We start from the raw sequence: 26443 nt of genomic DNA, 5'->3' as shown, positions 1-26443 counted from the left end.
CCCACGCATTTGTGACCTGAAACCTCTCAGGTGGAATTCCCTTTGTAGCCCGCGATGACCGCCTGGGCACAAACTGGGGTGCTCCTCCCGACCCACTGGGGCCAGCGTGTGCGTCTTCCTCATCAGAAGACTCCCCCTCTGACTTGACACGTCTGTGAGCTCTCTCCATTATGCGCACAGGAGATGAGGGCTCACTCTTGGACACTCCCTTAACAACCTGTGGAGACGCCCTACTCTGTTCAGGGACCTGGTCTCCACCAGCAGGTTCAGGCTCTGCCTCTCCTTCCTCCTCAGCGTCAGACAGACAATCTGAGTGAGCGTCAGAGCGCGCTTTGCGCCTTGCCCAACCATCCTGCTCAAAGAACTCAGCCTGTTTACTGACCAGAAGCTTGGTCTGATCACCTTCTGGATATGCGAATCTCCACCCTTTTGTCGCAGGCTCATATCCACAGAAGATCATTTCCTGGTACCTTGGGCCACCCTCCTGCTGCAGAAACTTTGGTACAGGCACCATGGCTCTGCTACCAAAAGTGCGAAAGAAATGCACAAGCGGCTTCTGCCGATGAAGCAGGAAATACGGGGTGTCACCTACCACTGCATTGTAGCACCTGTTCATCGTGAAATTGGCCGTTTTTACCGCCTCCCCCCAAAAACTGTGGGGCAAACCAGAGTCATCCAGTAGAATCTCGGATGCTCGAACCAGAGCTTTACTCCTCAGCTCTGCCACGCCATTCTCCTGAGGAGAAGTCACCTTGTGACGTATCCCCCTCTGGCGAAAGAAACCCTTTAGAGCAGACCCAGTGACCTCAGAACCACGGTCATACTGGAAACCTTGCACCTTGGTGGAGAACCTCAGTTCCACCTCTGCAACCCAATCTTTGATCAGTTGCGCCGCTTCCTCCTGCGTTTTCAGCGTGAACGCCCATGCGTTCCTAGTAAAATCATCGATCAAAATCAGCAGATGCCTGGCTTTGCCCAGACTTGGCTGAGGCATAGGCCCAAACAGGTCTGCGTGCACAAGCTCAAAAGGCTTTGTGGTTACTCTCTCTACCCTGGGATCATTAAATCCCTTGTTTCTGGCTTTTCTGCAAGCCTTGCAATTCAAAGGTTTACCACATTCTTTTACCTTGCAACCTTTGGTGCACTCTGATAACATCTGGACGTCCTCACAGGACCCATGTGACATTCTCTTGTGCCACACGCAAACACACGACACATGAGTGTGATCAGTGGCTTTCCCAATATTCCCCTCACCCTCCAGAGGTGTTTCTAGAACAAAGAGGTTGTTCTGATTTTTCTCAACACGTACCAGTTGCTTTCCACCTCTGGAAATTGTGCAAACATTTTTTTCAAAACTCACTGAATATCCCTCCTGTAAAAGGCATGGTACAGATAGCAGGCAATGTTTTATCTCAGGGAGAACATAAACCTTCAATTCAGCCTGCAAAAAAGAGACAAACATGTTAGAAACATGGGTTACACGTCCCTGTGAACCTGTAGCAAATTGAACTGTTTTCTCAGTTGAAACAGCCTTGCAGTTCCACATTTGTCCATCAGGTGGCGCTGTTACCAAATGGGCATTCGCAGCCGAGTCAACAACCCAACGTAGGACTCTCCCCCCTCTGGAGTTGTCCTTCTTTGTTGCCTTAGCAACTGACTTCCTGCTGCCCCCGACCTTGGGGCTTTCGCTGCAGGTGTTGTTGCTGTCCAAAACTGCCATAGACGCAGACAGCTGATAAACGTTTCCTCCCTTCTCTGGAGCACGTAGCGTCTTTTGTTTCTCACGCCTGCCTGCGCTGTTGCCATGGAAACCCGGCTGGTTCCCATGGGAAGTGACCTTGGACTCATCCTGCCCTGGCTTCCTTGCTCTCTGTGGGCAGCTCCGACGCAGATGTTCAGTCGAAGCACAAACAAAACATCGCCTAGTGGAAAACTTTGCAAACTTGCCTTTGGTCTTCTCTGCCCCCCCAACCTCTCCAGCAGCACTCCTCCTTGAGGCTTTTCTGCCGTTGGGAAAATGGCCTTTGGCTTCTGCTGTGGTTTCTCTGCAAACCCCCTCCAGCTCCTGCCAAACAGCCTGGGCACTCTCAAGACCCTTGGAATGGCCTGCAACCCCATTCTCTGGTGCAAAGCTGTTCTCATCTCTCAGCTGCTCTCCAACACGCAGCTCACGTATTGGGGCATTCCGGCAGCCCTCCAACACAGTCCCAGCCCCCTCTGGGCCTTCTGGGCATTCCTCAGCCCCTCTTGGACTTCCAGCCCCCTCTGGGCCTCTTGGTGCTTCCTCAGAGCAATTCTCAGCCCCCTCTCGCCTGGCTCCCACTGCTTTCTTCAGTGCCTGCCTTCTCCCGGCCCAGGGCTTGCTCCCGTCCATCTTACCAACAGGGATTGACGACTTCTGGCTGTCTGCCATCTCTCCCCGGGGGCCCAGCTTACTTACAGGTACCTCCCGGTCCGGCAGATCACAGCTCCTCCCAGCGAACTCCTGGCTGGCACCAGCTACTCCTTAGCTGGCCTTTGGCTGCTCCTCAGCCTATTCTGCCTGCAGTTTCACTTCCCAGCGTCTCATCAGCTGGCCTCTGGCTGCAGCCTCCTCACACGCACGAACGTTGCTTATCTTTATTGCTGACCACCATAACCTGTTCGGGGTCAATTACGTCCAGGGGTCCGGCACACTTCTCTTGCGCAGCTCTGGTCTTCCCCCCTGGGACCTTTGACTCAGCAGAGCGCGTAAAACACAGTGGAACAGAAGCTTGAACGTTCTTCGTGTGGTAATAACTCAGGCTGAAACGCAGCAGTCTCCTTATCTTAAAGTCTTTATTCCTTAGCAAAACACAACAGCAATAAATCTCCTGCCTGGCGAAAGAGCGGACATGTCGCTTGCTCTCTAAACGGAGCTAACACGCACACTGAAAGACACAGAGAAACCACTCCCTTCAGTGTTCTAAGCCCGCCCTCAGAATGTGAGGCGTCATCACTCAGAACTCTTAACCCTGTAAGTTCTGAGCCTCTCCTAACCTCTGTTGCTTTTTGAAATATTTGGATCAGTGTCGAAAACTCTTCAGTCTCATAGCATGGAATGCCCTTTCCAAGTTTCCTGCCTCGTATGATGTTGCTTACATCATCTGAAAACAAAACATTAATTGCAGACTTGATCAGTCAGTCATATAAATTTCAATCTATTAGTCAAGTCGGCTGATGCCAGTGTTTTTAACAATGCTTAAGCTAATGTAATGAATCAATAAATTAAAATGGTTTAGCTGCTTATATGGCTTTTTAAACAATTGGTTGTGCTGGTTGACAGCATTTGATGTGAAGCAAAAGATCGAGTTCTCCTGATATTAGTGATAGTCATGGCATGACCCAGATTGTAAGTGATGTTGGTTTAGCATGTCGTTTTCTACTGCCATAAGAGATGCATGGGTCAGGTTACACAATCTTTTATAGCCCATACTGGATTTGTTTTTCTGTCTTACAGTGAACTTTTGGAGAAGTTATGCCTGTCATTATATGATGTCTTGCGGCCGCTGATCATCCATGTAATTCACTTAGAAACTTTGTCTGAGCTCTGCGGGATTCTCAAAAATGAAATGCTTGAAGATCACGTGCAAAACAACGGTAACTGTAAAATTAAGAATTCGAAACCAAACGCTTGATCAAAAGTTAGAACGTATCTTTTTGACAGATTGGAATGGCATGTGCTTTAAAATATATAGGATTTACCACCGGTGCCTTTTCAGCTTAACACACATCTCTTAAATTGAAAGGTCCAATATTGTAATCTGATTTTACAGTGACCAAGTTCCATTCAATCCTGTTTCGACTGGTTCTGTCAGGCACAATTTCTTGCTTAATAAAGGAGCATGCATTATGCAGTTGGAAGTAAACACTCCAGTGCTCAAAATCAAGTAAAGTGAGCTCTTGGAAACCAGCACGTTCATGCACAGTCGAAATGTGAGCTGATATTAGCAGCGGAATAGAAGGAGAAGTTAGGCAACTACTTTTGATTGGATGGGGTGGAGGCGTACAGGGGATCTGCTCCAAAGGAAATTTCCACATGGCAAAAAGGATATGGAGGGCAGGGACTTTCAGTAGCCTAAGCTGATGTGATTCATTTCTCCCTCGTTTATTATGTGCATTGAGTTCCAGTTTGTTTGCTTACCATCTGCAAGTGTTCAGATGTGCTGAAGTTTACAAGGTGCACAGTATTTCTTGCAAAACTGCCTTCTGATGTCAAGTAGATAATGTACCTATATTTCAGGTGAACGCGTTTTATCACACAGACACCCTTTTCCTAGAACTATTTGATTATAATGTTGTTTATGACTAGGTACGGTGGTACCTCTGGTTACGATCTTAATTCATTCCAGCGGTCCGTTCTTAACCTGAGGTACCACTTTAGCTAATGGGGCCTCCCGCTGCCATACATTTTTGTCCAGTGAATCCTGATTTTGGAAATCAGGATTCCACAGCCTAATCACTGGTGTCCAAGAAAGACAACCAGTTTTTATTTTGTGTCTTTTGTTTCTCGCTTAAAGTGTATTTCAGCAGTTGCGTAGATGGGGTTGGATTTGCAGCAGCCAAAATCAAACTGTCTTTACATTAAAGTGTGAATTGTAAAGCTGAAAATCCACAATGATTTTAATCTGGATAGAAATTATTATAATACGTGTTACAGTATTATAACATCTGTGCATCCGTTCACGACTATAATTATGCAGTGTCGGTGGGGGGAGTTATTGTTAAATGCTCTTTTACTATGTTATGCATTTTTGTGTTTTTATATTGTAAACTGCCCTGTGATCCTCGGATGAAGAGTGGTATAGAAATTTTAACAACAACTACAGTAATTGTTTTATTCATTCATAATTTTTTTTTGCAAAGTAATAATCATAAATAAATAAGCATAAAAATGTGCACCCCACCACCGAGACCATTCCATTGTAACTATCCAACTTCCCAAAATTTCAGCACCTCTTGCGATGATTTGACCAACTCTAATTGTTAAGGCTTTAGCCATAATCAGTGAAGTTCAATGAGGAGAAATTATTGCCTTTAATTTTGTGCCTTTTTCTAACAGTGGAACAGCTGGCTGCATTTGCTGCTGGAGTTAGGCAGATGCTGGAGGATGTTCAAGAGCGTCTGGTCTACAGAACGCATATCTACATTCAGACTGACATTATAGGCTACAAACCGGCCCCGGGTGATCTTGCCTATCCTGCTAAGCTGGAAATGATGGCGGTAAGGGTCCATGCATTTGTCTGATTCTGAACAGGCAAAACCCCTTGTATTCAACTAAGCTAGGAGTTCCCAAACTGTGCCCCAGCTGTGGCGAATTCATCCATCGACGGCTGCTAGCTACAATGGCTATGTTCTGCCTCCACTTCATGGCTCTCCGGACCCATTGCTGGAGTTGCAAGTGGAGTGCGTGTCAGCATCGCCCTTGAGCCAGTGTCACCAACTGGACTCATCCACTCAGCCCCGACTGGGCTAGGCGAGCTGGCTAGCACTTCCAGAGACCACCTTCTGGACAGGAACAGGTCAAAGTGCTGTGGACTCACAGCTTAGAGTTGTGAGCACCGGATTCACTTCCACAAGAAGACAGTCGCACAGCAGAGTATAGCAGAGTCTAGCAGAGTATATAAACAACTCGGAGAGCAGCTCTGTAGAATATCTTCTTTTATTCTATCTACAACTATACAAACTATATACAGAGCTAAATGAGTTCTAAGCATAAATGAATGCTAAACTGCACTGAGTGCCTGCAGCTGCTCTTAGCAGCAACCTTATCTCTACACACGATCTCTAACACTCAGTCTCTCTCTCTCTCCGACACACTGACTGACTGACTGACTGACTGACTCTTTGATGTGGTGCTGGAGCAGAATAAGTAGAGAGCAGAACACTGCCCCTCCTCTCTGGAGAATCAGCAGACTCATCAGGAGATTCTTGGATATGGGAGGGGTGAAATCTCCTCACTGCGTACTTTTGCCCTCCTTTGGGGCATCACATAGCTATTTGGTTGACCACTGTAAGAATAGGATGCTGGACTAGGTGGGCCTTTGACCTGCCTGATACAGCAGAGCTCCTTGATGTCTTTATGTTCATACCACCTGGTGAAATCCAAAGACATGCCATTAGGGGAGCTCCTACGTTCTGGACAACCAGATGTAGAGAACATGGCTAGGAGATGCACAAGGCCTTCCTGGTTTTTCTTCAATAGTTTCACCAAGCATTAGGAATGAAATGTAAAGGTGTCCATTGAAGCAGTCTTCAGTAGAAGGGTGGTTCAAAGCATATAGTTATCCTAAATCCCGACAATACAGGTTCCCTCACTGTGCAATTGGAGGAGCGCTCTGTAAAGTCCCAGTGTCTGGACAACTAGATAAAGTTAAAGGGACCCCTGACCATTAGGTCCAGTTGTGACCGACTCTGGGGTTGCAGCGCTCATCTCGCTTTACTGGCCGAGGGAGCCGGCGTACAGCTTCCCGTTCATGTGGCCAGCATGACTAAGCCGCTTCTGGTGAACCAGAGCAGCGCACGGAAACGCCGTTTACCTTCCCACCGGAGTGGTACCTATTTATCTACTTGCACTTTGACGTGCTTTCGAACTGCTAGGTTGGCAGGAGCAGGGACCGAGCAACGGGAGCTCACCCCATTGCGGGGATTCGAACCACCGACCTTCTGATCAGCAAGTCCTAGGCTCTGTGGTTTAACCCACAGCGCCACCCGCGTCCCTTGGATGACTAGATGGTGACAGATAAATACAACTGACCCTGGAACTCTCATTTGCCAATATCCACCCAGCTTAGGCTTGGCGATTATTCTTGTTTTCCATCAATATCAGGAAGAACTTTCTGACAGTAGGAGCTGTTTGACAGTGGAACGGTCTCTCTGGGGAGGTTGTGGGCCCTCCTCCTTTGGAGGTTTTTAAGCAGAGGTTGGGTGGCCATCTGTCATGGATGCTTTAGCTGAGATTCCTACATTGAAGGGGGTTAAACTAGATGACGCTCAGAGTCCCTTCCAACTCTTATGATTCATTTGGGGCAGACTTTATAAACCTGGTGCCCCTTGGAGATTGTTGAATTTTGCTAACGGTACGGAAAGTTGGGACTGTGTTTCAGCAACTTTTGATAGTCATCAGGTTGAAGGGTGGCATATAAGTCAAATAAATAAATACTGATAGTTAGGGCTAGGCAGGTGTTGCTCTTGGTGACTGGCTCTGGAGAGGAAGGGAGGGAGGCTACCTGCCAAACAGGTATTTCTTCTAAATAGCCTGCCTAAATCGGATGGAGAGCACCCATTGACTGGACCACTATGTGGCACACCGGTGGGATAATTAACTGGTAAACAGATTATTGTTTCTGACATACATCTAAATAAAAAACATGAAAGGGGGGAGAAAATATTTCAAGGTGAACTTTCTCATTTGCTCGAGGGTTGTTAATTTGGCAAGCAAACCCAACTGCGATGATGTGGCTTCTTAGACACCCAGACCCTTGCGGAACTTGTGGGAAATGCAGGACTGATTTTCCAGTCGAAACAAAAACTATGTGATTCTTGACTCCACTTTCCAAGAGGTCCCCCCCCCCAATAACTGCCGTGATGTGTCAGTTGTAGCATTTCCCCCCCACTTTCCTCCTGAGGAATTGGACTAAGCATTGTTCTCTTGCAGATCAGTGGGAAATTCTATGATGGAAATATAATAATATAATAATAATAATTGTTTGTTTGTTTCGCTTTTCCTGCTAGCAAATTGCCCAAAGTCTAAAAGATGAAGAGAGAAAGTTGCCTGCAGATCCTTCTTTTTCAGATATGAAGCTGGAAGATTCGGAGAACTGCAGTGTGGTAAAAAATGGTGTGTGGTTATTTGAAGTAATTTGTACTTGTAAAAACATGCTAATAATGGCAACTGTATTTGCTTATGGCTTTTCAGTATTTGGAGAGCTCTCTAGAGAGAAGCAAACATAAAACGAAGTATTTTATATTTTAACAAGGACTAGCTTCTGGGTATTTTAAATATCATTCTCGAACCTGTAGTTTTAATTACTTGTGGCTGTTATATTCTGAAATGTTTTTTAGTCATGATTCCTGTTACAAAGGGGTTGCAAAGAAGCATGACAAGATAGATGTCTTGGTTTCGGCCTAGCTGTGGAATCATGAAGATGTTAGCCAGTAGTCCTGGGGCAATCTTTACTTCCTGGGGGTACATTTTTTTACACAACACAACAAAACAAAAGATGCACGTCAAGTCCCTTGACTCACTTACACCCCCTTTCCCCTCAAAGCTTCCTGGTTCCTGGTTCCCACTTGGAACCCACAAAGTGATTATCCATTCAGTGCAGATTAGTGCGATGGATCGAGTATGAATAAAAAAATTGAACTGGTTTAGCCAGTACTGGGTTAATAAATAAATACATAAATAAATAAGAACTCGGCAGAAACACTCCTCACATTGCTGGCACCCAAGCAGGGGGAGATCTATTGTCACACATCCCCAAAATTGCTGTATTAGGGTCTGAGGAGACTGACTTGGCCTGCTTTTCGTGTTGGGACAGTCTCCCTATCCATGTTAAGATAGCAAGGGAAGCAGGTAAAGGTAAAGGGACCCCTGACCATTAGGTCCAGTCGTGGCTGACTTTGGGGTTGCGGCGCTCATCTCGCTTTATTGGCCGAGGGAGCCGGCGTACAGCTTCCGGGTCATGTGGCCAGCATGACTAAGCCGCTTCTGGCGAACCAGAGCAGCGCATGGAACGCCGTTTACCTTCCCGCCCGAGCGGTACCTATTTATCTACTGGCACTTTGAGGTGCTTTCAAACTGCTAGGTTGGCAGGAGCAGGGACTGAGCAACGGGAGCTCACCCTGTTGTGGGGATTCGAACCGCTGACCTTCTGATCGGCAAGTCCTAGGCTCTGTGGTTTAACCCACAGCGCCACCCGCATCCCTAAGGGAAGCAGGAGTCAGTGGCAAATAGTATTCTTGGATGTCTGAATTATCAGCATCCAATTTAGACATTCTGAGTCCAATGGAATCTCCTAATGGTTCTTTTCTCTCTTTTTAGTGCTTTTGTACTATTAAATGTTTTTTCTTGTGTTTTTATATCTCGCTTTTCACTTGCCTAAAATGGCCTACCATGTTCCAGGCTCAGTTTGGGACCTGAGAGGAAATTTCGTCACTTGGTGGGTTTGCTGGAAGCCTTTCTTGTCAACCCAAGGGAGTCACTTCCCGATAGTATACTTTCTGATACTGTATTACGTTCTCTGATGCTGTATTGGATATCAAGGCTGCCAACCACAGCTGTCAGGTGCAAACTGTTACAATACAAAGTGCAAATACGTCAACCCAAAGACACTCCTTTTTGATAATAAGGGGGGGGGGCATGTCTGTAATTGATTACCATAAAGATTATCATTGCATATTAAGTTCTGTAGCGGCAAGCCTTGAATGTGATCTTTGTGTTCCAGATCCATTGGAATCCTGCCATCCTAGACTTCATGCTACAATTTCACCCGCAGATCTGCATGGGATGTGGTACCCTACTGTGAGAAGAACGCTTGTGTGCCTCTCCAAGCTTTACAGATGTATTGATGTAGGTATAGAATTATGTCTAGCCTGGAAAATAAGGCCGTCAGTGGCTGCTAATCAATATGGCTTTGTTTTACCTTCGCGGCTGGAGACCTTGGTTCAAATCCTGATCAAGCAAGACCCATAGAAAACTCCAAAGAAACTCTATACAAAAGAAACTCTATAACCTTAGCAGTCAATACCAGTAAAGATCATAACGCACAATTGAAATTTATGCTCCAGAAGTGTGGGGTTGGGGTGGAGTAGATGCACAGTCTCGTTCCTGTTGGTTTTAACCATGGTTAACTAGTCATTATATGTGGGCTTTGGTCATATGTGCCGCTGTTGGAGGAATTCACACTTTTCTTAGTGTCCGACCAGTGCAAGCATTTATCCTTCCTCTGTGCTCTGTTCTGAGCGATCTCCTGACCCTCCAGAGCAGATTGTGGGAGGTGTGGGGGCACACAGGGGGAGGAGAGGGGCAGAAATCCTGTTTCGCTACTGGAAACGCTTGCGTTGGTTTCTTCTCGTTTGCCTTGTTAGTTGAATCCTGGCCCAGTACAGTGGCGCCTTGGGTTACATATGCTTCAGGTTACATACGCTTCAGGTTACAGACTCTGCTACCCCAGAAATATTGCTTCAGGTTAAGAACTTTGCTTCAGGATAAGAACAGAAATCATGCTCCGGTGGTGTGGTGGCAGCAGGAGGCCCCATTAGCTAAAGTGGTGCTTCAGGTTAAGAACAGTTTCAGGTTAAAATACAGACCTCCGGAATGAATTAAATACTTAACCCGAGGTACCACTGTATCTTTAAATTAGCCTATGCAGCTTTGTTTTAAGACATAATATATACCTGTTTACTCTTCCAGTAACATTGTACCTGAAATGTTGTGGAAGTTTGCAATTAAAACAGCCTTGTTTGGGGTGCTGGAAGGCCTTTCAGAATGGCTGCAGTGAATAGACAATATAGCATTATTTTGGCTCTCCCAGATCACCCAGATTTGCAACACCCCTGTTCACAAACAAGATCAGACACATTCTGTGACTTCCTTTGAGAATGAACGATGAGCATGACTCCATTTGCGTTAAATGCCTCTTTCTGTGGCTGCATCCAGTGTTTTTGGGAGGGAGGCAGGGGTACACATACCCTAAACATTTTGTGAATCAAAGTTTGGCCTCATTGAGGGGCAGTATTTCAATATGAGTGGGAAAATGAGAGTACTCCTAAACATTATTTTTTTTAGGAGAAAAAAAGCACTGGATGCATCCATGTTCTGAAGTTCTCAATACCTTCTTGGAGTCATTATATGTTTCACGTATTGCATAAATTGTGACTATAGTACATATTATCTTTTCTAAATCCGGTGTCTTGAGGAACTGAGGGGAAATACAAATGAAGCATGGAATATTAGTGCTTTAATTTGCAAATTGAGGGTGCCAGCTTTAGACGACCTTCCTCAAGGATAAAGGCCTGACCTTTATGAACATTTGCTTTCTTTTTCCTCTCCAGAGGGCAGTCTTCCAAGGATTATCGCAGGAGGCCTTATCTGCCTGCATACAGTCTTTGCTAACAGCTGCAGATTCCATTTCTAAAAACAAGGTTGGGTAATGTTCTTGTGTGTTGGAGGGATGTAATAATGCAGGTTTTCGTATTGCTAATGTGTAATATTTTCATATAAAGAAGGTCTCTATAAACTTTTCCTAGGAGTGCACGGCACCAAATTTGAGACTGTTTTGAAAAATATTTGAAGTGCATGTACTTCCGTTTTTCCTTAGGAGATCTGAATTCTGTATGCCTATGGGAAGGTACATAAGCCTAGCCTACCCGCTGTTTCATTCAAATGGGGAAAGAACAGTGATGAATTTTTTTCTTTTTTAAAAAACAAAGACAGGTGGAGATGTGGGATGTTTCTGGTGGTGATTGAGATTGTCAAGAAAGTATATGAGTGAGGTAACTGTGAAAGATAGTGGGGAAGCTGAAGAAAAAAGCATATTTGATAGCATGGTGATGTTTTTCATTCAGCAGTATAAATTAGCTGAAATAACTTAAAATGTAAAGGTAAAGGGACCCCCTGACCATTAGGTCTAGTTATGGATCACTCTGGGGTTGCGGCGCTCATTTTGCTTTATTGGCCGAGGGAGCCGGCGTACAGCTTCTGGGTCATGCGGCCAGCATGACTAAGCCGCTTCTGGCGAACCAGAGCAGCGCATGGAAATGCCGTTTACCTTCCCATCGGAGTGGTACCTATTTATCTACTTGCACTTTGACGTGCTTTCGAACTGCTAGGTGGGCAGGAGCAGGGACCGAGCAACAGGAGCTCGCCTCGTCGCGGGGATTCGAACCACCGACTTTCTGATTGGCAAGTCCTAGGCTCTGTGGTTTAACCCACAGCGCCACCCACGTCCCTTCAGACTTAAAATGTAGGTGCTTACAAATTTGCATGTGACGATTCAAAAATAGAACAATTCAATGGCAAAAGAATTGAAACATGCGTAATGCTGTTAGGAACTCCACCTTTAAGCAGTGGTGCATAGCACAAATATGAATTGCTGCCTCTCTATAGCGTGTTTATAAGAGATGTGCATATGGTTTAATGGGAAGTAGGTAGGTATCCTAGGATACAAAGGGGATGAAATTGTTTTTTTATAAGTGGACAACCGGTTGACCAGTGTCTATCCCTTTTCTCTTTATCTTTTACATTAATTTTTTGTTACAATTTAGACCCAGGTTGACGGACAGCTTTTCTTAATAAAACATCTTTTGATTCTTCGTGAACAAATTGCTCCTTTCCACACTGAATTCACCATTAAGGAAATTTCCCTGGACCTTAAGAAAACTAGAGGTACTGCATTGTGCTGACTGGTCAGTCTGAGTTGGTTTGCCCCTCCTCCGATGTGCCAGCCACGAGGGTTGAGGGCCAAGCTACATGTTGCATCGGAGAGACGTTACCAGGTTTCCCAATATCTTTTTCTTTCTTTAAAAGCAACCACAGGCACCCCTCAAATTGGATCAGGGCAGCGACATTTGGAGGAAGGGGATTTACTTCTTGCACCGTATCCCTGATCAAAACCAACCCATTCCGAAAGTTGCTATTATCTTTTTGGTGGAGATTTCTTTGCTTTTCTTACTCATTCATACTTTTCAGGTTTATACATTTCAGTGATTTTACAGTCATTTTGACATTTCAAAAACTTGACTTCCATCCCCCTCTTTCTGTGGTTCCTTAAATTTGTTTTTAATATCTTCTGCATATCCAAATTAACTTAATTTGCTCATTTATTCATCTTCTTTCAATATATACTCTTACAAAACTGCAGGTTGTTACAATAATCCTGCCAATGTTTCTATCTGTTTATAATTTATAGTTTGTAATTTATCTTTTTGGTGGCGATTTCAATCAGGGAAGTGGTGCAGGAAGAAAAGACTCGAAACCTCCCAATGCTACTGGCCTGAAGCAATTCAGGGTGGAGAAAGACATTGCTGATTTTATGTAAAGAAAAAGTGTGGGAGGCCCAAGAGCGGCTTTTCCATGCAGCCTGTTGTTTGTCCCTCTGTTTGTTTATGTTCACCTGCAATCGCCTGCATGCTGCTGTGAATTCTCTTGCATTGAACTAACTCAAGCTCAGCCTTTCTTTTGAGGGCTGGATGGGAAAGTTCCCGAAAAGCCTTTAGTATTCCTTCACATCAGCTCTGATAGTTTTCTTTTTGTAAAAAAAACTAAACTCAAATCCTCCTAACTCTTATCTGTTAAAAATGGTACCTGGATATCCTGCTTTCCATTCACATAATGTTTTTTCTATGCTAGCATGCTCCACCAAGGGACAGAGTCAACAGGCAGGTGCCAATATAAGGGGAGGGTTGCTGCTGGCTGGTGGTTGCTATAGCTTCCTGCTCTAACCCTTCTTTGCAGCTGGTAGCATTCTGCGCCATCTTGACCTCTTCTGAAAGCAGAGGAACTGGGTCTTTGGCTTTAGCAGACTTGGTGCAGGATTATCAGGTGTGGTCCCTGTTATGTCCAGAGGCTTTCGAAATAAATAAGTTTTTAGAAAAGCTAAGTATCTAGTAAGCTTCGTACTGTACAGTCTCTTCTCTGATGGTGGAGGAGGGTACCCAGTTATTGCCTTGCTTCTGCAGATTAAGCATCCTATTCTCCTCTTTTGCGGAGGAACCACCTCTTCACTTTTTTAATCCTCCCTCTTTTGAGATGGTGGAGTTTCTCCCAGCTTCAGCTTTCAGGCTATTTTGGACCTTTTTCTTCTTCCTTATTTCCCCATTACTTAGTGATGGTGGGAAGAGAGTCTTTCATTCCTGTGTTGTCGTTTTTTTAAAAAAAGGTTGGTTGAAAGGGGACTTTCCTCAAGCTGGGTGAGGGGGACTCTGCTTCCAGCATCTACAGTTCTTCAGTTCTTTGGCACTCTGGGTACCCTCTTAACTTAGCTTGGAGGTTTTTAAGCAGAGCTTGGATGGCCATCTGCCTTGGATGATTCCTGCATTGCAGGGGGTTGGACTAGATGTCTCTACAATTCTGTGATTCTGTGAATCTATCCACTGATGAGAAATAAAATTTACGGTAAATTTGAGTTTTCCATTCCGTTTCCTTCTGCAAATGAGCTTTGCTTTGTTTGTTTAATGATTGAAGCTTAAAACGCACAAAAATCACTTGCCTAGAACAAATTAGGAAGCTTTTTTTTTAACTTAGAAAATTGGCTGCGAAAGCTGTTTGCATTGTATAATTAAAACAAATGTGCTTATCAAATGTCACTTGGACAAAATATACAAAGAAAAGAATACGCCGAGGTGTGTATTATTCTTGCAAATATATTTTAAAGCAAGTGGAAAAATGGAGGCGAGGTAAGAAAAGGAAGGAATACGTGAAGCCTCAAAATGTTATTGCCTATGAGTCAGTGAATGGGGATTAGAAATACCTTCCATCTGTTCTGTCTCTGTAGTTTGAAGCAGTTACGTTGCTTGTCTGCTAATATGCTACTATCTTGCTTTGAAGAAACTTGCTCTTATAACTAACAATTCTACTCATTGCAGCTGAACATGGATGAGACCTCTGTCGTGTTAAGTAGTTTCTAGTTAACAAGCAAAAGGGTAAATATGTCCTGCTGGTGTCCTATGCTGGCTGGTATATAATTTTATTCTGAGCATTTATTAGATGAATAAAAATTTTATACCAGCCAGTTAATAATGGAAGGTGGTAAGTAACCGAAATGCATACCTGTCTCTGCCTCCCCCAAGCTGAAAATGCGTGAGAGTGTGGCAAATACACAGTTATAGTGAGAGATTGTTGGTCAGTAGAAAGGATTATTCTGCATGTTCTTGGAGACCAGGCGGAGGAGAGCTTGTCTTAGCAGGAGAGGGAGACTCCCTGGATTCTTCAGTAGCCTCTCTGCTTCAGCCTCTTAGTCTGAACTGCTCCCTGCCACAGGCTCTTCCTGCTCACTAAACCCCATTGCCCTTTCAGCGTCCAGCCCCTCCTCCCAATCTTCTCCCTCTGTCTTCTCATCGTCCCACCACCAACCCCCCTGGCCTTCCTCCTCTGGGGTTTCCCTTACGGGGGGTTCGCTGGCTGTTGCCTCCCACCACTCCTCTTCGCCCAGCCAGTTCCTGACATCAGCTACACCCAGACTTGGGGGAAGGAGAGAAGGCAAAAGGGGAGGGAAGGAGGCTGGTGTTGTCAAGAGCAGTGAACCCGAGGGAACTTGTTGAAAAGATTTTTCCCCGTGGGAAAAAAGGGGGTGGAGATCTTCTAAGAAAGGGGGCACCGGAAGCTGAGCAGGTGTGTTTGGTGCTAGGCTGAAGGTTACCAAATTACCAAAGTCTGTTAGTTCAGTCAGTTGATTTGCAGAGTGCTGCCTTGGCTTTAGTGGGTATAAGAGTTTCAGAGTCTGGGGGGTTACGATGCTCTCTTCTCCCTTTTGGTGGAGAATGGAGGCCAGTGCTGACAGTCTAGCATCCTTGTATTTGATTGCTAGCTTTTGCCAGCATGGCAGCCATAGACAGACAAGATGGGAATTAAGCAATAGGAATGGTTGCATTCTGGCAACATGCTCATACACCATGGGCTTGACCCCAGCTGCCATATATTGTACTGTGAATTAAACCCATCGCCCATGGGAAGGTTTTTTTGTTTATCATGGACAGAATTGCATTTAAGAGAGAGAGAGAGACAGAGGCCGAGAGAATTCGTTACTTGCTAACGAAAACTTGCTTTGTATATATCCACAGTTTAGAAAAATCAGACGAAGTTTGCATAACCAAATTATATCTATTTATATTAGATCGTATTTGTATTCCATTTTGTTTTGGATTATTATTGTAGGGTATTTATTAGCTGATAAATTTTGAGACAGAAATGTTCTTCAGGAGATATGCAGAAGATCTAGTATTCAAACAACAAATAATATGGTTTTCTTTTGAGCAAAATCCAAATAAATTTAGCTCCAGTAAAAATATAAGTGAAAGCGCTAGTCTCATTTTTTAAGGAAGTTTCAATTATTATTTTTTGCCAATTATTTTTTATTACTTTTCATCAATTAAAAAAAAAACAACCATTACATTTGAAGCAGGTTTATACTGCAAAAATCAGACCTTTAAAGCATCCTTGAGCACTTTTACTCTATAAAGTTTTTCTACTGCCTTCCTTGAAGCCTCTGCAACTGCTTTTAGCTCTCAGAACTCTTGAAGGAGGTTCTGGGGGAATTGTGATCTGAAAAGACTCCCTTCTTGTTGTTGCCATCTTGTCACAGTGGGCACAGGTAAATAGTCGTCGTTCCCCCTGGAAGTGTGTCGCCAAAAACCAGACCTGGGTAATATGGTAAGTCTGTGTCCAAAAAGCAGGTGGGGCTTCTCAGCTGTGTAGATGGTGTCAAAGTCAATATACTGATAAGATTTTAAAAATAATCAGCTTTCCTACGTAACCAATAGCAAATCACAGCCTTACCTTAATATCAATGGAAGCAGAGACTGGCCAGTTTAAAACTTCTCAAAAGATGAATGTATGATTTTATGTAATAATGCAAAATTGGCAAACTACTTTGTTCTCGTGAAACCAATATATAGATGAGCTGATGTGCTAAGAATGTAGTCCTCAACAGTATATTGCTAATTATAATATACATAAATCTGTATTTGACGCTTATCAGGTTCAAATAAATCTCTTTGTGTTTTAAACACACAGCAATTACAATTTGTAGACTTCCTACAGTGGTGCCTCGCAAGACGAAATTAATTCGTTCTGCGAGTTTCTTCGTCTTGCGGATTTTTTTGTCTTGCGAAGCACGGCTATTAACGGTACTTAGCGGCTTGCGGGGCAGGCAGCGGGGAGAAGCGCTCTTCTCCCCGCCGCCCGCCTTCAGACCAGGTCCGGGGACAGCGGGAAGGCGCGCTGCGCCTCCCAACTGTCCCCGGAGCTTGCGGGGCAGGCAGCGGGGAGAAGCGCTCTTCTCTCCACCGCCCGCCTTCGTCTTGCGAAGCAAGCCCATAGGGAAATTCGTCTTGCGGAACGACTCAAAAAACGGAAAACTCTTTAATCTTGCGAGTTTTTCGTCTTGTGAGGCATTCGTCTTGCGAGGTACCACTGTATTTGCATATTCAAAGTACACATTCTAGACACATGAAGGAAAGTACTTCCGTGGGATAATTTTTGAGAATTCATAGTAAACTCTATGCGGTTTTCATATTCTTGGGTCAAGGAAGAACAAGGGCAGAAGCAGAACACTCCTTAAAATAATGTGAACTTTATGCAAGCGGTTTTGTTTCCACAGATGCTGCCTTTAAAATCCTGAACCCTATGACCGTTCCACATTTCTTTAGGCTTAGTAGCAATAATGCGCTGATACAGTTTCTGCTGGAGGTAAGGAGCCTTTGAAAAAAGTCTATTTTTTTGAAGTGTAGCCATTTCAGAAGACTTGAGAAAGGGAGAAACTACTGTGTCTGTGTTGCAGGGCACTCCCGAAATCAGAGAGCACTATATTGACTCTAAGAAGGATGTCGATCGGCACTTGAAGTTTGCCTGTGAGCAGTTCATTCAGCAACAGACCAAGCAGTTTGTGGAGCCTCTGGAGGAATTCCTGGCGAAGGTGTGCGAGATCCTACGGTAGCACCATTGGTATCTTAAGCGGCTTTGTTTGGTATATTTATGTTGGTTGGATTGTTGACAGAAAGGAACATAGACATTGTACAGGGAACATCTATCCCCAAATCATTAGAGAACTGTAATGTCATACCTACACCCTTGCACAAATTAATTGAAAGAAAGAATGTAGTTTATTGTACCAAACTCACATATACGTACATTCGTAACGGATATGACCTCCGCAATTTTTAAGCAGCATTTGACCACGGTTTGGAATGGAGTCTACTAGTTTCAAACAGTCACTGTTGATTTTCGGATCCCTGTACCACACTTGAATCAGCGCCTGAATGAGCTTCTCCATAGTCGTACGGTCTACAGCACGGAGGTGACTTTTGCATACAGCCCACAAATTCTCAATGGGATTTACATCCGGGGAATTCCCTGGCCAATCAAGTACCTGTATTTTGCTACTCTGTCATGAATTTCTTCACCACTTTTGATGTGTGACAGGGGGCTAGGTCCTGCTGCAATATCCCAGTATACCTCTTTTCCAGCTCTGGAATAACTCTCTTTCATAGAAGCGCAATATATTGTGGTGAGCGCATCATTCCTTCCGTTGGCTGCAGGCTTCTGCCTCCATAATGATCAACTGACTTTTCATGTTTGTTTTGAGTACAGGATTACGAGTAAGATAGAAAACATGCTTTGTTTCAATTAATTGGCACGAGAGTGTAGGTTGCCTTATATGAATATATTGGTATATCTAACTGAAAGGAGAATAACCTGTGGCCCTCCCAGTGTTCAGGGATGATGGGAGCTAAAGCTCAGTAACATCTGCAGGGCCACGGGCTTAGCAACCTCAGTGCCATTCAATATGTTATCAACACAAGCAGTCCTGAGTCAGCTGTACGGAGATGCCTTTCGGCAACACTTACACCTAGAAAAAGTGGTGCCAGAACTCGCAAGGAACACCTCCCTTGTTCTCTTATACATTTGTACCTCAGAAGTCGAATTCGACTTCCAAAATGCTTGGAAACCAAAGTGTGGCTTCTGATAGGCTGCAGGAAGCTCCAGCAGCCCATCGGACGTTCGGCTTCCAAAAGCAGTTCACAAAACGGAACACTCACTTCCGGGTTTGTGGCGTTCGGGAGCCAAAACGTTCAAGAACTAAACTGTTTGAAAACCAAGGTACGACTATAATGGCAACGGCACCCACCTGAGAGGTACCAGAACTGAGTCCCGGCGAGTTCTGGCTGAAAAAAAGCCCTGTAAGTGATAATGGGGTATAAGGCTTGTTTTGCTGTGACACTACTACTTCTATAGGCAGGGACGCAGGTGGCGCTGTGGGTTAAACCACAGAACCTAGGACTTGCCAGTCAAAAGGTCAGCGGTTTGAATCCCCGCAACGGGGTGAGCTCCCGTTGCTCGGTCCCTGCTCCTGCTAACCTAGCAGTTAGAAAGCACGTCAAAGTGCAAGTAGATAAATAGGTACTGCTCCAGCAGGAACGTAAACGGTGTTTCCGTGCGCTGCTCTGGTTCGCCAGCAGCGGTTTAGTCATGCTGGCCACATGACCCGGAAGCTGGACGCCGGCTCCCTCGGCCAATAAAGCGAGATGAGCGCCCCAACCCCAGAGTTGGTCACGACTGGACCTAATGGTCAGGGGTCCCTTTACCTTTACATTACTACTTCTATGCCTGTATAAACTGGACATGTAAAGTCCTAATTGAAATTCCTCCAGCCTCGGGGGAGTGCCAGCTGGCTCATCTCTCTCACCCCATCAGCTTTTCTCGTTTTGAGCCCTGAAGGGGAGGAGGGGGCAAAGAAACAGGTCTCAATTTTGCCTTTGAAAAATTGTGTTTTCCTCACTGCATTCTCTTCCAGTTTCTGATTGGATACAACTTTGGGAGAGGCGTTCAAAGAAAGCCCAAACAGTTGCCTTTTATAACCTCCTTCCTTTGGAAGGGTTCCAGGGCGCTCTTTTGTAACTACCGAAAAGCATTGTGAAATTGTCACTTCTTCTAGTTTTAATAGCTGCAAGCCTAATAGCTAGATTTTCTTGGCTAGTGGCTCCTGAGATTTAGTTCGGTCTAGTAGTTTTCTGTGAAGCAGCAATTTTGAATCTCATCCTCTGTTGAGAGTTACCGTATTTTTCGCTCTATAAGACGCACCAGACCATAAGACGCACCTAGTTTTTGGAGAAGGAAAACAAGAAAAAAAATATTCTGAATCTCAGAAGCCAGAACAGCAAGAGGGATCACTGCGCAGTGAAAGCAGCAATCCCTCTTGCTGTTCTGGCTTCTGGGATAGCTGCGCAGCCTGAATTCGCTCCATAAGACGCACACACATTTCCCCTTACTTTTTAGGAGGGGAAAAGTGAGTCTTATAGAGCAAAAAATACAGTACTTTGGTGGCCTTCGCATAACTCAGCCCAGATGCAATATGGGAATAATAATTCTGGCCTATCTTATATGGTTGTTATAGGGATTCCTGGGGTGTTGCATATGAAGACCTTTAAACACTTTACAATACCAACGGGACTGCTAAGCACTGCTCGTTTTCCATCTCATTACTTTAGGTCTCTGCTCTGAAGGCAATGGCTACTCAAGGCGGTCCTAAATACAGCCTTTTGCAGCAACCTTGGGCTCAACCAGGTAATCTCTTTAGGTGCAATCTCACGGCCCTTTGTACGTGCTTACCTTTCTTTTCTGCCTCCTGCGAGATGAAGCTTGTTTGGCTTGCAGACTTCGCCATTCCGGACCTTTTTTTTTAATTTTAAACGTTAATTTGTAAAAGTTTAATTCAGGGTGGTAACTATTCAAAAGGTTGACCGTTACCCATAACCGCTTTGGCTTGTATCCAAGCTGAATGGAAAATAAGTAGAATACAGTAAGTGTCTCCTGTACACATGCAACAGAAAGTCCCATGGAGGACAGAAAATCTATTTTTTTTTGCCATACGCTCCATTCCCAGCATACAAAAGGAAGACAGCTTGCCGGCAAAAGGAGTGTTTGCCAAGGGAGAGGTCCTCTGTCTCGGTGTAACTTGGCATCCTTCTGCAAACATTTGCTGCTCTTGTCCACCTTTCCGCTGGTGCACTTGCAAATATTGCTTTCCCTGCTTCCTGATATCTGGTGCTTGGGTAAGCCACAGGCAAAGCCTTTAAACTTCAAAGCACAATACCGTATTGGCCCAAATATAAGCCACACCCGAATATAAGCCACACTTTTAAAATGGGGGGGGGGGCGAGAAGAAAAAAATAAAATACTTCATTCCTTGCTGCTCCTGGCTGCATACTGGGTGTGGGGGAAGCTGCACTGTGTTGCTGGCGGCCTTTCCCCTTCTTTACTCTCTCCCTTCCCTGCCTTGGGGTAGAGGATGGGGGACTATGCGCGGGGCGGAGGACACGGCTTTGCCGCACTCCTGGCGCTGTGTCCCCCGCGCTCCTGGCTGCATACCGTAAGGTCATGAATACAAGCCGCACTTGTAACTTTTCACGGTTGGAATTTGGAGGGAAAGTGAGGCATGTATTCAGGCCAGTATAGTAAGTGGGAAGGATGACAATATTGTGCAGTAGCAGGCACCCCCCTCCCCACATGCACGACAGTTGTATCATTGTGCACGCATAACACACACACACACAAGTTCCTTATGGGCACTCTGCTACTACTGAAATAAAATATACCGGGTCCCACTCTGTGGCTTTTTAGGTTGCAAATCCAGGAGGCCCTTTCTCAGTAAGTTTTGTTGCATTGTGACTGCCATCATTCTCTTTCCACCAACAAATTACTTTTGGTTAACCGAAGGTGCATGATGTAGTCCATGGGTAGGCAAACGAAGGCCCGGGGACCAGATCCGGCCCAATCGCCTTCTAAATCTGGCCCGCAGGCAGTCTGGGAAACAGCGTGTTTTAACATGAGTAGAATGCGTCCTTTTATTTAAAATGCATCTCTGGGTTATTTGTGGGGCCTGCCTGGTGTTTTTACATGAGTAGAATGTGTGCTTTTATTTAAAATGCACCTCTGGGTTATTTGTGGGGCCTGCCTGGTGTTTTTACATGAGTAGAATGTGTGCTTTTATTTAAAATGCATCTCTGGGTTATTTGTGGGGCCTGCCTGGTGTTTTTACATGAGTAGAATGTGTCATTTATTTAAAATGCATCTCTGGGTTATTTGTGGGGCCTGCCTGGTGTTTTTACATGAGTAGAATGTGTCATTTATTTAAAATGCATCTCTGGGTTATTTGTGGGGCATAGGAATTCATTATTTTTCAAAATATAGTCTGGCCCCCCACAAGGTCTGAGGGATGTTGGACCGGCCCCCTGCTGAAAAAGTTTGCTGACCCCTGATGTAGTCAGTTTGTGAAACTAAAGTTAAGGTCTAGTCAGTTACTGGATGGAAGGCTATCTCACCTTAGTATTCTCCCAGGAGGAAAGGCAGGATATAAATGCAATTTATATGTATTGCTTTGATGTTCATCCCATCATTTCCAGAAGGATTAGGGTTGCTTGCAAATATCTATTTTACAGAAACCGACACAGCAGTTTTAGATATCTGCAATGTACGGAAAGAAATGTATGGATTTCAGGGAGCTGGGCTTGGGGGTCCCTTTCCAGCTCTGCAGTTCTGTGATTCTGTGACAAGCATATAGCAGGGCAGGTGCTTGCTTTGTATAAGAGACAGCCAATAAACCATGACTGGATTTCAAAAGGGCAAGTTCTCTGCCACTAATATGTCTTTGAATTCTGTTTCGCAGCAAAGATTGCCGACTTGGTGTCTTCGACATACAGGACCATCAAAACAAAACTGCCCTCGACATTGCAGAGCATGTCGCTGTATTTATCCAACAAGGACACGGAGTTCATCTTGTTCAAGCCCGTTAGGGTAAGTATTTCGGTAGCGTTTCCTCTCTTTTTTATTAATATGAGAACCAAAGTTTTATAGGTTTTTCACTTTACATACTTGAATGCATACTTTAATAGTAGCTTATTCATATTTGCAAACTGTTACAACATGTTTTAAGTCAAGTGATCCTGTTTTGCCTCAAACTAAGCAATCTCTGTAGCTCATTCCTTTGGTGTTCTGTGGAAGTTTGTACCTTTTCTTGGAAATGTAAGGTGCTATAATTTGGAGTGGCCTGCAAAATCTTCCTGTAGCTAATGCCAGGTCTTTGGTTGTCCTCACTACTTATACCACAGTTCCTGCTGCATCCTGGCTGCTCCTCCTCTTCTCCAGTCCACCTATAGTTCTCTGCTCTGCTGCCCTTGTAGTGTCAGGGATGTCTGCAAGTGACCAGGAAAGGTGATTTTGTGGAAGAGGAGTAAACGCCCGCAGCTGAGTTCATGACAGAATTTGTCCTCTTAATCTTCTTTTCGTTTCCTTCCTGAAGCTGCCTATAAGCCATATATGGCTTGTAGAGCCAGTTTTGGTGCAGAAAGGGAAATCAAAATGATCAGAGAGCTGTGGTGACTCCTGTATGATGAAGAGTTGCAGCGTTTGGGGCTTTTTGGTTTAGGGGCAGTAAAGTTAAGGATGGAACATGATAAAGGTGTGTAAAATTATTCACAGTGTGGAAAGCAGTCCCCCCCCCTTTCTCTTTCATAGTACAGTGGTACCTCGGTTTACGAACAGTCCTGTTTATGAACTATTAGGTTTACGAACTCCGCAAAAACGGAAGTAGTGTTTGCGAACTTTACCTTGGTGTACGAACGGAAGACGAACGGTGGAAGGGCACCGGCAGCGGGAGGCTTCATTAGGGAAAGCACGCCTCGGTTTGAGAACGGATTTGGTTTAAGAACAGACTTCAGGAACGGATTAATTGGTACCACTGTACTAGAATCTGGGGTCACCTAGCGAAGCTGATTCTTCATGCAACACATAGCAAGACTATGAAATTTGGCTTTCCAGGATGTGATGATGGCCTCCAACTTTGGCTGGAAAGGGGAATTAGCCTATCGGCAACTGATATTCATGATGGGTATACGCTACCTTTGGGGTCAGAGACCCCATGCCTCTGAATACCAGTTGCTTGAAAACAACAGTATCACTCAAGGCCTGGTTGTAGGTTTCTTGGAGGCATCTAGTTAACAAGATGCTGGATTAGACCAGGTGCATCCAGCAAGGCTGCTATTATGTTCTGTCACTCCTGCGTCCTTCCAGTAGGCAGTGCCTTTACAGATAAATGCTGCATAAGGGGCCTTATTCATCTTAGGAGCTTATGTAGACTGCCTGTATACGTTCATATTTGAAGGCTGGTCTTAGGGTGAGGAAAGTTTTAAATATTTTATTTAAAAATATTTGATTTATGTATGGATATTGTGATTACAAAAAATGGAAAATGTAATAAAAACTTTTTTTTTAAAAAAAGGAAAGTTTTAAATATTTTCTTCCTTTCCTCAGAACAATATTCAGCAAGTGTTCCAGAAGCTGCATGCTCTACTAAAAGAAGAATTTAGCAAAGAAGATCTCCAGATTGTAGCCTGCCCTTCAATGGAACAGGTATGTAAGAAAACTCCATTCTGTGTGAACTACATTTGGGGTGAAATTCGGTCAGATCAAAATATTCTTTTAACTAAATGTTCTGAGCACGGGAAGTTTGGCCCCTGAATATATTTTGCAGATGGCTTTAAGACAAAAGCAGCACAAATGCTTGTTTTTGGGTTATGTTGACAGGCTAGCAGTGCATCCAGAAACAGAGCTACAGGATGTCTCAGAGCTAGGCATGAGCCAGCCATTGTAACTGGTACAAGGGCCTTGCTCAAAACTTTGCTTACAGGCTATGGCAGGGGTCGGCAAACTAAGGCCCGCGGGCCGGATCAGGCCCAATTGCCTTCTGGACCCAGCCTGTGGACGGTCCAGGAATCACCACGTGGATCTGTGTGGGCTGCGCCATTTCCCCTCCCACCACGGTGGCCCCTCCTCACTCCCTCCTCCTGCGGAGGTAGAGGGCTGGGCTTTGATTGGTACCGGCCAATTCGAAGCCGCGCCACCTGCATGCCCCCCTCTGCTGGGATCCCCACTGCCCAGGGCTGGGGTCAACCACCGATTGCATCTCCTTTCAGTCTCCAGATATGTATACAGTGGTACCTCGGGTTACATACGCTTCAGGTTACATACGCTTCAGGTTACAGACTCTGCTAACCCAGAAATAGTACAGTGGTACCTCAGGTTAAGTACTTAATTTGTTCCGGAGGTCCGTTCTTAACCTGAAACTGTTCTTAACCTGAAGCACTATTTTAGCTAATGGGGTCTCCTGCTGCCGCCACACTGCCGGAGCACGATTTCTGTTCTTAACCTGAAGCACTATTTCTGGGTTAGCGGAGTCTGTAACCTGAAGCGTATGTAACCTGAAGCGTATGTAACCTGAGGTACCACTGTACCTCAGGTTAAGAACTTTGCTTCAGGATGAGAACAGAAATCGTCCTCTGGCAGCATGGCGGCAACAGGAGGCCCCATTAGCTAAAGTGGGGCTTCAGGTTAAGAACAGTTTCAGGTTAAGAACAGACCTCCAGAACGAATTAAGTACGTAACCCGAGGTACCACTGTATATGTGTGTGTAATCTGGCCCGCCACAAGGTCTGAGGGACGGTGAACCAGCCCCCTGCTAAAATTTTGCTGACCCCTGGGCCATGCAGTCTGGGATGTTTGTGGTATGATGTGCAGAAGTGATTAGGAAACCACAAACTCTTCCTCTGTGTCTGTCTGTACGAGAGGGAAGCCCCACCCCTGCCCAACGCACAAGAGATTGTGCTCCCAATTAACAAGCATCTTTTCCTCCTCTGGTTCCTTGGGGCAACGGAAGCGCTGCTCTGGTCGGCAGCCCTGTTTATTGCCCACAGATAGTTTCAGATCTCCATATCCAGGACCTTCCCTGTGCAAACCCCACCCCCCAATTTTACTGCTTCTGTAAAACAGGCGTTACGAGTTCCACAGTAGTGAAACTCCTTTGCCATTTGCCTTCCAGGTAAATCTCCTTTTGTCAACGGCAAAGTAGTCCCTCTTTGAGAAGCCTCTTCAAATTGTCTGTCAGGCAGTGAAATGGACATTTATTTGAAGCCAACACGGGGTGTGCCATCCTACCTGCTTTTAGCATCATCCATCCTAAGGTCAGGTGAACAAGAAGAGGATGAACATCAGTATGTTATAACTTTTTTTAAAACATAAAGCAGAAATACTGCTTTATTCAGAACAATGGTCAGCTTTTTTTTGTTTGTTAGCATCTACCTACCTTGACCGAAAACATGTTGGGGTTAAATTCTATTTGTTCCTCTAACCAATTTTGTTAATATGTGTTTGTTTCTTTGCCAAGGGATGTGCTGAAAATAAATTGGAGAAGGCAGGGACCCAAGAATCTCTTTAATAGAAGGCATAAGTGTATGTACAAACCTTCCCACACTATCTCAATAATACCCTCCAAATTGCACATTCACAAGTCTTCACGGCGCCGCAGTCAGTGAGCGGGGAAGAGAGTATTTGTGGAAAAGTTTTCATTTGCCCTCCGGCAATAAGTCTCAGTTGAAGCTGTTCAGCTGTATATCAAATGGTTTAGCTGCACGTGCAAATGAAGCACATTGTGAAAATTTCTCCAGTTTTTGACCGGTGTACTGACACTCACCAATTCTTAATAACTCTAAAAAGAAAGCCAATTTGCCGCAGTAAAATTGTGTCCATAGGATGTGCAGAGAAAGCTATGCAATCGAGGAATTTCCATAGATAAATGCCTTCTAAGTTTGAATTACTGATATGTGAAATAATTCATTTTATAAAAATGAAGCTCCATTAGAACTTCTGTTTTTTTTT

General features: G+C 44.7%; 1 protein-coding gene across 3 annotated transcripts in view; it reads left to right on the top strand.

Annotated features, from left to right (window-relative positions):
* COG3 (component of oligomeric golgi complex 3) overlaps positions 1-26443 on the top strand; it is a 50483-nt gene extending 24040 nt beyond the window's left edge. The window contains exons 12-23 of one of the 3 annotated variants that reach the window (XM_053387871.1): positions 3479-3618; positions 5081-5241; positions 7753-7858; positions 9465-9589; positions 11074-11163; positions 12286-12406; positions 17337-17425; positions 17517-17651; positions 20224-20299; positions 22401-22528; positions 24044-24142; positions 25608-26443. In XM_053387871.1, the coding sequence (XP_053243846.1) occupies positions 3479-3618; positions 5081-5241; positions 7753-7858; positions 9465-9589; positions 11074-11163; positions 12286-12406; positions 17337-17425; positions 17517-17651; positions 20224-20299; positions 22401-22528; positions 24044-24142; positions 25608-25637 (1300 nt within the window). In that variant the 3' untranslated portion in view covers positions 25638-26443. Of the gene's footprint in view, positions 1-3478; positions 3619-5080; positions 5242-7752; positions 7859-9464; positions 9590-11073; positions 11164-12285; positions 12407-17336; positions 17426-17516; positions 17669-20223; positions 20300-22400; positions 22529-24043; positions 24143-25607 lie in introns of those variants that run through there. The other 2 variants (XM_053387872.1, XR_008330389.1) reach the window with 2 other exon arrangements.

This window comes from Podarcis raffonei, chromosome 5, assembly GCF_027172205.1.
Source record: "Podarcis raffonei isolate rPodRaf1 chromosome 5, rPodRaf1.pri, whole genome shotgun sequence".
In the NCBI taxonomy this organism is placed as follows: Eukaryota; Metazoa; Chordata; class Lepidosauria; order Squamata; family Lacertidae; genus Podarcis; species Podarcis raffonei.
This window is presented reverse-complemented; position numbering and strand designations above follow the sequence as displayed.